This window comes from Balaenoptera acutorostrata, chromosome 19, assembly GCF_949987535.1.
Source record: "Balaenoptera acutorostrata chromosome 19, mBalAcu1.1, whole genome shotgun sequence".
Lineage (NCBI taxonomy): Eukaryota > Metazoa > Chordata > Mammalia > Artiodactyla > Balaenopteridae > Balaenoptera > Balaenoptera acutorostrata.
The window spans coordinates 49,462,378-49,474,391 of record NC_080082.1 but is presented as its reverse complement, the minus strand read 5'-3'; the positions used below and the strand labels follow the sequence as shown (position 1 = coordinate 49,474,391).

The following is a 12,014-nucleotide window of genomic DNA, read 5'->3' as shown; positions in this document are numbered from 1 at the left end:
TGCGTGGGCTTCAGTAGTTGTGGCACACAGGCTCAGTAGTTGTGGCTCACAGGCTCTAGAGTGCAGGCTCAGTAGTGTGACAAATGGGCTTAGCTGCTCCACGGCATGTGGGATCTTCCCAGACCAGGGCTCAAACCTGTGTCCCTTGCATTGGCAGGCGGATTCTTAACCACTGTGCCACCAGGGAAGTCCTTGACTTATGTTTTTAATCCCTGCATCAATATCATGTTATCCTGTTTACTGTAGCTATATAACCCTTATCATCATGTAACCCTTAACACTGGGTAGGGTGATTCCCCTCAAATGGGGCCCCCTCCAACAAAGGCTCTAAAATATGTCAAATTTAAATCAACAGGCATATCTGTTAGTGCCCTCAGAGATTATTTCACTGTCGATGCCATGGCAACCTCTTCTCGTGTGTCCTGGAGTTTCTGGACCACATATAATGGCCATAAGTTGGTCAAGAGCTTCTGAAGCAAGAAGAAGCCCCTCTTGACCTCTGCTATACAGCACTGACACAAAATGACTGACTACATACTGAGCTCTCCTGGAAACAGAGGTTCTCACAGACCTTGAGCCTGTGACCCTTCATACCCAGCTGCCAATTAGGCATTAGGTCATGGGAACAGTACCCCACAAGGTTGACATGGCTACTGAGACCTCCTTAAGACAAGATGGAGCCAAACCTGGACTCTCTGGTATATTTTACCTCCAGGAGTGGGTGGCCTCACCTTTCCTCAGTCCCTTGCCAGATGCCACAGTGCTGGAAGAGGTCACTCTTGCTCCAGACCCTTTGGCTACCTGGAGAGTCCCTTGGGATTAACTGAATGAACAGCAACGTGATTTCATAAACTGTACAAATGACACTATGAACCATCATAAAAATGGATGGTTTTTATTGTTTTTTTTTAATCAGTGGAATGTTGCTACTTTCATTCCTTAGTCAGGATGACCTTGATAAAGGTTAGAACCCATGGATCAATACAATTGACTGAACTTCAGGCAGTCATTTTAGCACTAAATGTCCCAGCCAACAAATGGCCCAATCATTTCATTTATTACAAACTGTTGGGCCATTGCCCCCTTCAGGGTAAAAAAACCTCTGGGAATCTCTTGCCTCACAGATACCCAAAATATAGATCAAAATCACGTCTCTACATATAATAAGACCACGTGCAACCTTGCCAGGACACACCTTATTCCCTTTATTCCCTTTGGAGTTATAGACATTACTGATAAAAATCAAGGTACACATTTGAGTTCCCAGAATACACAATACTAGGGCTTCCCTGGTGGCGCAGTGGTTGAGAATCTGCCTGCCAATGCAGGGGACACGGGTTCGAGCCCTGGTCTGGGAAGATCCCACATGCCGCGGAGCAACTGGGCCCGTGAGCCACAACTACTGAGCCTGAGCGTCTGGAGCCTCTGCTCCGCAACAAGAGAGGCCGCGATAGTGACAGGCCCGCGCACCGCGATGAAGAGTGGCCCCCACTCGCCGCAACTGGAGAAAGCCCTCACACAAAAACGAAGACCCAACACAGCCAAAAATAAACATAATAAATAAATAATAAATAAAAATTAAAAAAAAAAAAAAAAAAAAAGAATACACAATACTGGGTTCCTGGTAAAGTTTTTCAATAGGACTTTCATGTTTCTGATAAGTGTCACATAGCCAGTTTAACTAAGAGACATAATGGTCTGCTTGAGACAATTCAAATTCTAGTCCAGAAAATTGACCCTAAATGGGTTTCTCTTTTGCCCCAGGCCTTAATCTATCTTTACAAATTGTCAGTATTGTCCCCATTCTATAAGGGCTAGAGGCCAGATTGAGGGTGCATATTCTCTGGGGACCCATTTGAACCTAAACTTCCACCAGAAAAGAAAATAAAAACAGCACATCAATTGCAGCTGCATACACTTTTGCCTGTTGGTCTCATTTCTCACTGGTCTGGGTGCTTTCATTGGTCTACAACGCAGAGACCCTTTAAATAAGCCATTGTTTCAACCATTGTTTCACCATTGATAAATGGTGAGGTCTACTTGCCATCAACCTTGGCTAATACAAGCCCTGTGACCCAAAGACCTTGCCAGCTTGCCAGTCACCAACCAAACCAACAACTGAGGCAAGGGGCTTATAATAACTGGCCAAATTAGAGGGCCTGTCTACAGGCTATACTGGAGCTCCAACCTCTTAGCCTGGTAACACCTTAGAGCCATAAAATCAAGACCCACACCAACTTGAGTGGGTATCCACTTAAAGAGGATACTGAGTGTCTCCTACCAGATGATGTCGCCCCAGCCCAGTTCACTGGTGGAGATGACTTTGTCACCTGCACTAAAGACAACTTCACACTGTACACTAAACCTGCCACTCCAGCAGCACCCATGGATTGCCTCTCCTAAAGAAGAAATTTGACACAGGAGATCTATTGCTTTTCTTCCCTTGATATTAGGGATTCTACTATGTTTTCTAAAGCTCACCGTCTGCTTAGCCTATGATCCTGGTATACTCCTTTCTCCCTGTCAGCTTGTACACACCTACATTCCCATGCCAAAAGAGAAATATTACCATTGCTGAATAATAATAAAACCTGCATCTTAAAACAATTCCACTTTATTCTTTTTAAAAACTGTTTTAACAGGAATTCCCGGGCGGTCCAGTGGTTAGGACTCGGCGCTTTCACTGCCAAGGGCCCGGGTTCTATCCCTGGTCAGGGAACTAAGATCCCACAAGCCACACAGTGCAGCCAGAAAAAAAAACCCAAAAACTCTTTGAGCTTTTCTAGGTCCTTTACTTTCCATGTCCAGTTTAGAATAAGTGTGTTTATATCAACAAAAAATCTCAGTGAGATTTTGATAGGAATTGTGTTAATGCTCTAGGTCACTTAAGAAACAACTGACATTTTTACTATGTTCATTCTTCCAATCCATAAATGCAGTATATTTGTCCATTTATTCAGATCTCTTTGATATGTTTCCTTAGGTTTTGTAAATTTCAGCATACATATCCTGCATTTGTTTTGTTAGATTTCTACCCAAGTATTTTAAGTCTCTGGAGTGACTGCCAATGGGACTGAGTTTTTAATTTCAATGTCCTCATGTTTGTTGTTAGTATATGGAGATGTTATTAATTTTTGTGTGTTGATCCAATGTCCTGCGACTTTGCTGAACTCACTTACTAGGTTTAGAAGTATTGCAAATTCCTTGGGACTTTCTATGTAGACTGTTACAGATTTGAATTGTGTTCCCTCAAAATTCAGTGCTAGGGACTTCCCTGGTGGTGCAGCAGTTAAGAATCCACCTGCCAATGCAAGGGACATGGGTTCGAGCCCCAGTCTGGGAAGACCCCACATGCCACAGAGCAACTAAGCCCATGAGCCACAACTAGTGAGCCCACGCTCTAGAGCCTGCGAGCCACAACTACTGAGCCCGCGTGCTGCAACTACTGAAGCCCGCACACTACAGCCCATGCTCTGCAACAAAAGAATCCGCAGCAATGAGAAGCATGCGCACCGCAACGAAGAGTAGCCCCTGCTCGCCGCAACTAGAGAAAGCCCGCGTACAGCCCTGAAGACCCAACGCAGCCAAAAACAAATAAATTAATTTTAAAAATTCAAACTAACAAATGTTGAAGAAATGACAAAGTTACAAAATCACCAAAATTACCCTCTAGTTTATGCATCAGCAAACTATAATCCATGGACCAAACCTGGCCTGCCATAAGTTTTTGACATAAAGTTTTAATGGAAAACAGTCATACCGAGTTGTTCAAGGACTGTCAGTGCTGCTTTCATGCTGCAACAGCAGAACTGAGTAGTTGCAACAGAAACCACATGGCCCGCAAAATCTAAAACATTTACTATCTGGCCCTTTACACGAAAGGTTTGCTGACCCCGGAAAAAGCTGCTTTACTTAAGAATCAGCAATGGATGCTAAAGTTAGTGGTAAAAGTTTGATAAGGAACATGACATTTATCGTTCCAAAGTATCTGACAACAAACCACTTCTTAATTGCATACGGAAAAAGATGCAGTGGGGAAACCTGACAGATTCCACCATAATTATGTGGTCGAAGTTAACATCACCAGTAATGGGATAAACTGACATCACAAGCCTCCTGATATACGATGCACGAAGGACAGCATCACTTCAGTGATATTTCTGCCAAAAATACAAAACTGAGTCAAATTATGAGGAACCATTAGACAAATCCAATTTGAGGGACCATCTAAAAAGAGATGTACTCGTCAAAAATGCCAAGGTCATAAAAGGCAAAGGAAGATCAAGGAGTTGCTTCAAATTAAAGGAGACTAAAGTAAGAAGACAACTAAATGAAATCCATGATTTTGTTTTGGATTCTGGGTTGGAAAAAAATATTTTTTTTTTCTATAAAGTATACCATTGAGACAATTGCTGAAACTTGATTTAAGGTCTGTAGATTAGGTAAAAGTACTACACCAAAGCTTGATTTTGATAATTATGCTATAGTTATAAAGAGAACAAACTTGTTCTTAAGAAATACACACTGAAACATTTAGGATAAAGGAAAAGGGCATCTCATGGGGGCAGGATGAGAATGATACAAAGCAAATACATAAAATATTAACAACCCCTGAGTAAGGGTCATAGGTGTCGATATGTTCTATACTATTCTTACAAGTTTCTGGTTAGAAATTATTTCAAAATAAAGAGTTATATAAAAGCCATCAATTAAGTAAAGAACCTTGTACATATTTGTTTAAACCAATAAATTTCAGCTAAAAGAAGAATGAACATACAAATGCAGAATAGCACAGTGATTATTAAAGATCATAAGCCAGATTGTGTCTGAATTCTAGCTACAACAACTAGCTCTGAAATTAGGAAAATTTCTTAACCATCCCAAGCCTTAGTTTCCTCCGATATAAAATACTGATAGCAATTTTGCACACATCATTATTGTTGTTGTGAGGCAATACGTGTAAAATGCTTAGAACAGTGCCAGGCACAGAGCACAGAATCGATAAATAACTGCTATTACTACTACTACTACTACTACTGCTACTGCTACTACTACCACCATCACCACCACCACTACTGACAATGGGCCAGGACTTCCCTGGTGGCACAGTGGTTAAGACTCCACACTCCCTATGCAGGGGGCCTGGGTTCAATCCCTGGTCAGGGAACTAGATCCCGCATGCTGAAACTAAGACCTGGCTCAGTCAAATAAATAAGTAAATATTTTTTTAAAAAAAGAGTGGTTAAGAATCCGCCTGCCAATGCAGGGGACATGGGTTCGATCCCTGGTCCAGGAAGATCCCACATGCCACGGAGCAACTAAGCCCGTGCGCCACAACTACAGAGCCTGCGCTCTAGAGCCCACAAGCCACAACTACTGAAGCCCACGCGCCTAGAGCCCGTGCTCCGCAACAAGAGAAGCCACTGAGATGAGAAGCCCACGCACCATGATGAAGAGTAGCCCCCACTCGCCGCAACTAGAGAAAGCCCACGCGTAGCAACGAAGACCCAATGCAGCCAAAATTTAATCAATTAATTAATTAAAAAAGAAAAGAGAGAGAAAAAAAGGAGAGACAATGGGCCAAAAAGGGAATAAGTCAGTTCAATGTAAGTAAAAGGAACAATGTTAAGATTTCATATTCCCCTCATTAATTTTCAGTTAATGATTTTTCTTCTTATGTCTCTGAGAAAACAGAACTAGATAAAAGATACATACTCTTTCCTCTACTATATCAACTAAGTTATCTACATCCAAATCCACCGTCACAGTTTTTTCTTAAGCACAAATTCTACCACCTTACCCCCTCAAACTCAAGGCCCTGCTTCCATAATAATGTCCTCTTTCTGATTCATCCCTTTTTACCACTCTATGGAACTGTTCACATTATCAACCATCCAGATGTAACCCCATGTCCCAACAAGCCCCATCTCTTCATAACCAAATACCTCAACAGAATGGCTGTACTCATTCTCACCGCTGCCTCACCTCCCGCTCTATTTAAACCACACCACTCAGGCTTCCACTCCTTGAAGCCACTGAGAATTTCCCCTTCTGGGAAGGTCAGATATCGTGGTCAAATTTTCATTTCTTATTTTAATTCACTTTTCAGCGACCATTCCTCCATCTTGAAACATTTTCTTCATTTGTCTTTGGTGGAACCACTTTCTGGTTTTAATTCTACCTTAAAATGTACTCCTCCCCAGCAGTCTCTTTTGCAGCCTCTTCTAACAAACCTCCAAGTGTAGAGAATCCTCTGTCAGCACTGGTTCTATGGGTGACCTCATCCAGTGTCCTGGCTCTAAATACCAGCCATATGCCAACAAAACCCAAACTGTTATGTATGAGCCTAAACTGTCCCTGACCTCCGGGCTTGCACATTCAACAGCCTACTCAGCATCTCCAATGGGATGATGAATAGTCATCTCAAACTTAACATTTTTTTTTCTTTTTTTGGCCTTGCTACCTGTGGCTTGCAGGATCTTAGTTCCCCGACCAGGGATTGAACCCAGGCCCTCGGCAGTGAAAGCCGGGAGCCCTAACCACTGGACCACCAGGGAATTCCCCAAAACAGACGTATTTTAGATTTGCCCTCCAACCTGTCTTGTCCCATCTCAGGCAGCTGTATCACCATTCACCTGATCAAGTCAAAACCTGTTGATTCTTCTTAGTTTCTCTCTTGGCCTCCACACTTATTCACAGTTCACTGGCATGCTGTTAGTTCTACATTCAGAATATATTATGAATACTGTACCTTCTCACCACTTTCTACCACTAACATTATAAGCCAAATGGTGGTGGTGGTGGGATGAATTGGGAGGCTGGGATTGACATATATACACTAATATGTATAAAATGGATAACTAACAAGAACCTGCTGTATAAAAAAATACATAAAATAAAACTCAAAAATTAAAAAAAACACAGCTGAAGTATTGTACTGGGAAAGAGAATAAGCCTAATAAAGTGACTGGGAAATATGATGAGAATGAATGTTAAAATTGGTAAAGAGTTGGAAAATTTGGTGAGATATTCATCTTTCCCCCAAGTCTCAGGCCTTTGAAGGGTCTTCCAAACAACCTCTCAGACATGTGCCTACTCCCTGACCACATGGGCTGTTTCCAGCAGTGATGGCTTCTCTACCCAACATACTCTTACTCACCTGTGTATTGTCTTCCTTGATCTTTCTTCACTATCATCCAGGGCTCTTTCCATTGTTCCAATAAGGTAATCACATGTGGTTTAGAACAGGAATGACCTGCTTACAAGATAAGAATGCCATATAATGAGAAATAAAAGATGAATTCAAAAATACTTTTTAAGCTTGTGTTAAATTTGTAATAAACTAAAGGTCAAAATGATTGCTAAGTACTACAGAGAAGAGAATGGCAAGGGGATTCAAGAATCCAGATAGGAGGGGAAAGGTCTTATTTTAAGTGAAATCTATCTATCTATCTACTTACCTACCTACCTACCTTCTGTGTCTTGACAGAAAGCATGACATTGTAACTGAGAACAAAGACTGTGGACCCAGAGCACCTGGGTTCAAATTCCTGGCTCTGCCGTGTACTAGCTCTGTGACCTTGGATAACTCAAGCTCACTGTGCTTCAGCATTCTCATCTAAAATGATTACATATATTTGTATTTGATTTGTATCAACTGATTTTTCCCCCCACAATCACCTTATGAAGTACTATGTTTATAAAGAGCTTAAAATAGTGACTGGTACATAGTTCGAACAATGTGAGTTATCAACATTATTATTGCTATTTTTCTAAGAGAAAAAAGAAAGTTTCCTGAGACATCTATATTTATAATTCATTTAATCCTAAATGCAAAGCTCATGGATTATAAATTTTAACTACAAAATCAGGTAAATTGTTTTGGAAGAAATAAAATGATGTAATTTCAGCTTTAAATAATTTATGTTTATCTAATCCACCACTAAATAAATTGCACAGGCTCTTCAGATGGAACAAATCAGAACCTTTGTCTAGCTGTTTTGCCTGCAGGTGGGCTCACCATTGTGGGCATAAACACAACAGGAAATGTGACCTTTGTCAATATTTATAGAACACCCCAGAATTCTAATCCTGCCATTTCATCAGTTCCAACCTAACAAAGCTCAAACTACTTCTTTGAGAACAGGGAGAAGAAATTACATTCACTTCTTAAGACAGCCCTAAAATGTACAACGAAGAAAGTATTTCAGGGAGCAGATTCTAATTTACTTGAGAGATGTAAACTTACCCAGGGAGACCAAGTTCCTATAGTTCTCCAACATCACATCTCTGTCCAAGACCCTCTGAGCAGAATCCAGACTCTCCCACTCCTGCTGAGCGAAGGCTATGGCCACATCCCTGAATGTCACTGATTCCTGAAACTGCAAACCCACATATTTCTGGTGAAATTAAAGAAAATGTAGCCATAGCTAAGACCGGAGGCAGGCAAAAATAAAAAAAATTAAAAAAAGAAAGAAAATGTTTTCAAGATGAAAGGAGAGGAAATAAAGAGTTCCAATGTAACAAAGAAGCAATAATATAGCAATCAAGTAGGCTGGAGGCTCATGATATAAGAAGTAAAGTAAGCAGATGCAAAGTATTATATATAGGATGGATAAACAACAAGGTCCTACCGTATAGCACAGGGAACTATAAATATTCTGTGATAAATCATAATGGAAAAGAATATGAAAAAGAATATATATATGTATAACTGAGTCACTTTGCTGTATAGCAGAAATTAACACAACATTGTAAATCAACTATACTTCAATAAAATTTAAAAAAAAAGTAAATGGCTGCTCTGAAGCTATCAAGAAAAAAAAAAAGTAAATGAAGCAGAATATCTTCATGTTCTAGAAGAATCCTGTTCTATGGACAAAATTTCCTGTTACGCTGTGGCATACCACAATACTCCAGAGCTATTGGGAAATGGATAAAATAATCCAAGTTTCTTTGTTAAATAAAAGAGTATACACAAAGACACTGCCTGCTAGGTACCCCAATACGTTCTCAAGAACTATTAGTCTCTACATTATTTTCCCTTTAAGAGAAAAGGTTTGGGTTTTTTTTCAAGCATAAAAATCTCTATTTTAGAAAACAGATATTATACAACTTTGTTAATTCCTCAAGCTTCAAGATCATTATGTCAGATCATATCATAAGCATTTTTCCTTGTATTGATAAATACATTTTTCATGATGGCATAAAAGTACATCTCAGGGATACAAATATCAGAGTTTGTAATTATATTTATATGAGATTGAACCAAATGCCCCAGGTTTCCCCAGTTCTGGTAATCTATGTTAACCTACTACTTATGATAATATGCTTATTAGTATATTGTCATGCAGCATTCCTCACTCAACACTTTGTCTGTTCTTCAGTTAGTGGATAATGATGCAGATGATTCAGAATCAAAAGTAAGTCACCCAAGTCCAGCAGGTCCCATTCCACAACAAAACTGACCTAGTACCACTCTCTCAGGCATCATGGCAAGAACCATGCTATCAATGTTTCCATGTCACAATCACATCTCTAATGTGTCCCTGAAAGCCTCACAGAGCATGTGAGCTCATCATATTAAGACTGAGACCAATCAATACAAAATCCCATCTTATCAGGTCTGTGAAAAATGTTTAGTTTTCTGATGTATGGTAAAAACGAGGCCAGTATCTCGAACTCACCAAACCAGAGACTGACATAAGAAGCTCAAATAATTTTCTCGTGGGACTTCATATTTTCACTGCTCCATCACAGCCCTTCAGCAAAGACATATCACATAGGACCTGTTCAGTAATTTGCTCAGTGAATTCATGAACACCAATTAGAAAAGGACACCTCATAAGGAGGAAGCAGTTATTTGGCACTGTTTCACATAGGAGGAATCAGGAAGCGGGTAATTAGATGGTGCTCTCTTAGGAAGAACACTGTAGGTTAATGAATGACAATTATCTATGTAATCTAAAAATCCCAATATTTCAAGGAGAAACAACAACTTACTTGGGCCATGTTATCAGAAATGTAAGAACCAATCAGTCTTCCTTGGGCTTCTTCTATCTGAAGGGTTCAAACTCTAGAAAATTCAGAGCTGAGAGACAAAAAGGAGGCTTTAGTGTTCCCCATAACTTCAGCCAATAAAACTTGTCCCCCCATTTCAGCTTCCAAACTATGACACAACCGCCCTCACGTAACATTTTGTGGAAGAACAGAGGGATTCTGGATAAATCCAAACCCAGTGAACCAAGCTGTAAACAGCTGGTTGCAGAACAACAGCACTTCTTCAGTGAAGCCAGAATCAGACACTTCAGTAGGTTTTCTGGCTAAGCCTTCATTTTGGGAAGTCTCATGTGGATGTTAAGATTGGGCTGCACAGTTCTGTTGTGAACAGATTCTCCTCCCTCCATTCCTACATTCTAACCGAAAAAGAGACCATATCACCCAAACCAGAACTTCCTTTGTGGCCTCAGGATAAGATCAAACCATGGGAGAGGGAAAATATAGACGATATTGATCTGACATTTACAAACATCTCAGTGGCTCAGTTTTCTCATCATTAAAATAGGGATAAGAATATCAGCTACTACATATGGTTATCTTGCAGAAGAATAAAATTCAGTTAAAACACGTACTAGAATAGAATAATTGCTTAACACGGGTTAGCTATCTAAGAACATTACATGCCTCTTATTTCATTTTTATTTTTATTTTTAATGAACATTCTGTATTTTTATTTGCTCCATCTGACAACTAACTTGGAAGTATTGCCTTTTTTGTTTGTTTGTTTTGGCCGCACAGCACAGCCTACGGGATCCTAGTTCCCCGACCAAGGACTGAACTTAGGCCTTGCCAGCGAAAGGGCTGAGTCCTAACCACTGGAGTGCCAGGGAACGCCCTCATTTTTATAAAAGTAAAACTTTCTTTCCAAGTTTTGCTTATCTCTGGCATGCTTTTTTTTTTTTTTTTTAATTGACTGGAATCAGCTTTTCTTTAGGAAATCTTCTAGGGACAATTCTGACGTATTTAAAATAACTGTTGGGCTTCCCTGGTGGCGCAGTGGTTGAGAATCTGCCTGCCAATGCAGGGGACACAGGTTCGAGCCCTGGTCTGGGAAGATCCCACATGCCGCGGAGCAACTGGGCCTGTGAGCCACAACTACTGAGCCTGCGCATCTGGAGCCTGTGCTCTGCAACAAGAGAGGCCACAACAGTGAGAGACCTGCGCACCGCGATGAAGAGGGGCCCCCGCTCGCCGCAACTAGAGAAAGCCCTCGCACAGAAACGAAGACCCAACACAGCCATAAATAAATAAATAAATAAAATTTAAAAAAAAAAATAAATAAATAAAATAAAATAACTGTTCACAGGGATGCAATCCGCATGCGCATTCCAACAAATCCATGAATCAGCAATCAGAATGACAAGCTTTCTTGTATTCTAAAACATTTAGAACCTGGCCTTAAGAATGCAACTCTTCTTTTAAAAAATAGCAGAAAAGATTCTCTGACATTTAAATTTCCCCTTTAATTTCTCCGTAGAAATTACAGAGAGAGGCACCATTCTGCAGTAAGATGCAAAACTACAATAATTCACAAAGGTTGAATCCCGTTCTTTCTGAGCAATACGGAGACTGATGTAAATGTTTACAGCCAATATCATTCTCTTTTTTTATATAAAATTATCACTGGAAAAGTAATTTGAACAACAGATCCTTGGAAGTCATTTTTCCTGCTCTAAAATTCCAATCTCCAGATCAATTATGTGCCTTCCTGCCGGGAAACTTCACGCAGGGGCTCGATAACCGACTACCTTCTGGGGACCAGCTGTCTGGGGCAGACCCTTGCGGCTGGGAGGGGAATGGGGCAGGCGGCAGCAGGCACCGGCAACACGGGTCCCAGTGGCACACCTCTCAGCTGAGAATCCAAGTTCACACGGAGGTCCTGGCTCCAGTCTTCGCGGACTCACAGCCGCACTCTCTCTCACAAATTACCCTCTCTCCCCTGACTGGAGCAGCCC

General features: G+C 40.8%; 1 protein-coding gene across 14 annotated transcripts in view; it reads right to left on the bottom strand.

Annotated features, from left to right (window-relative positions):
• Window positions 1-12,014, bottom strand: part of LOC103002583 (zinc finger protein 30) — a 38,668-nt gene that overhangs the window by 26,402 nt on the left and 252 nt on the right. For 7 of the 14 annotated variants that reach the window (XR_449564.2, XR_449563.2, XR_009006001.1 and 4 more), the window contains exons 2-4: window positions 10,003-10,090; window positions 8,249-8,381; window positions 7,160-7,255 (exon numbers count right to left, since the gene is read on the bottom strand). Coding sequence is in view for 5 of the 14 variants with exons in the window: in XM_057533425.1 (XP_057389408.1) it covers window positions 7,160-7,255; window positions 8,249-8,381; window positions 10,003-10,011 (238 nt within the window). In the remaining 9 variants the exon portion in view is untranslated. Of the gene's footprint in view, window positions 1-3,720; window positions 4,161-7,159; window positions 7,259-8,248; window positions 8,382-10,002; window positions 10,091-12,014 lie in introns of those variants that run through there. The other 7 variants (XR_009006005.1, XM_007165097.2, XM_057533426.1 and 4 more) reach the window with 3 other exon arrangements.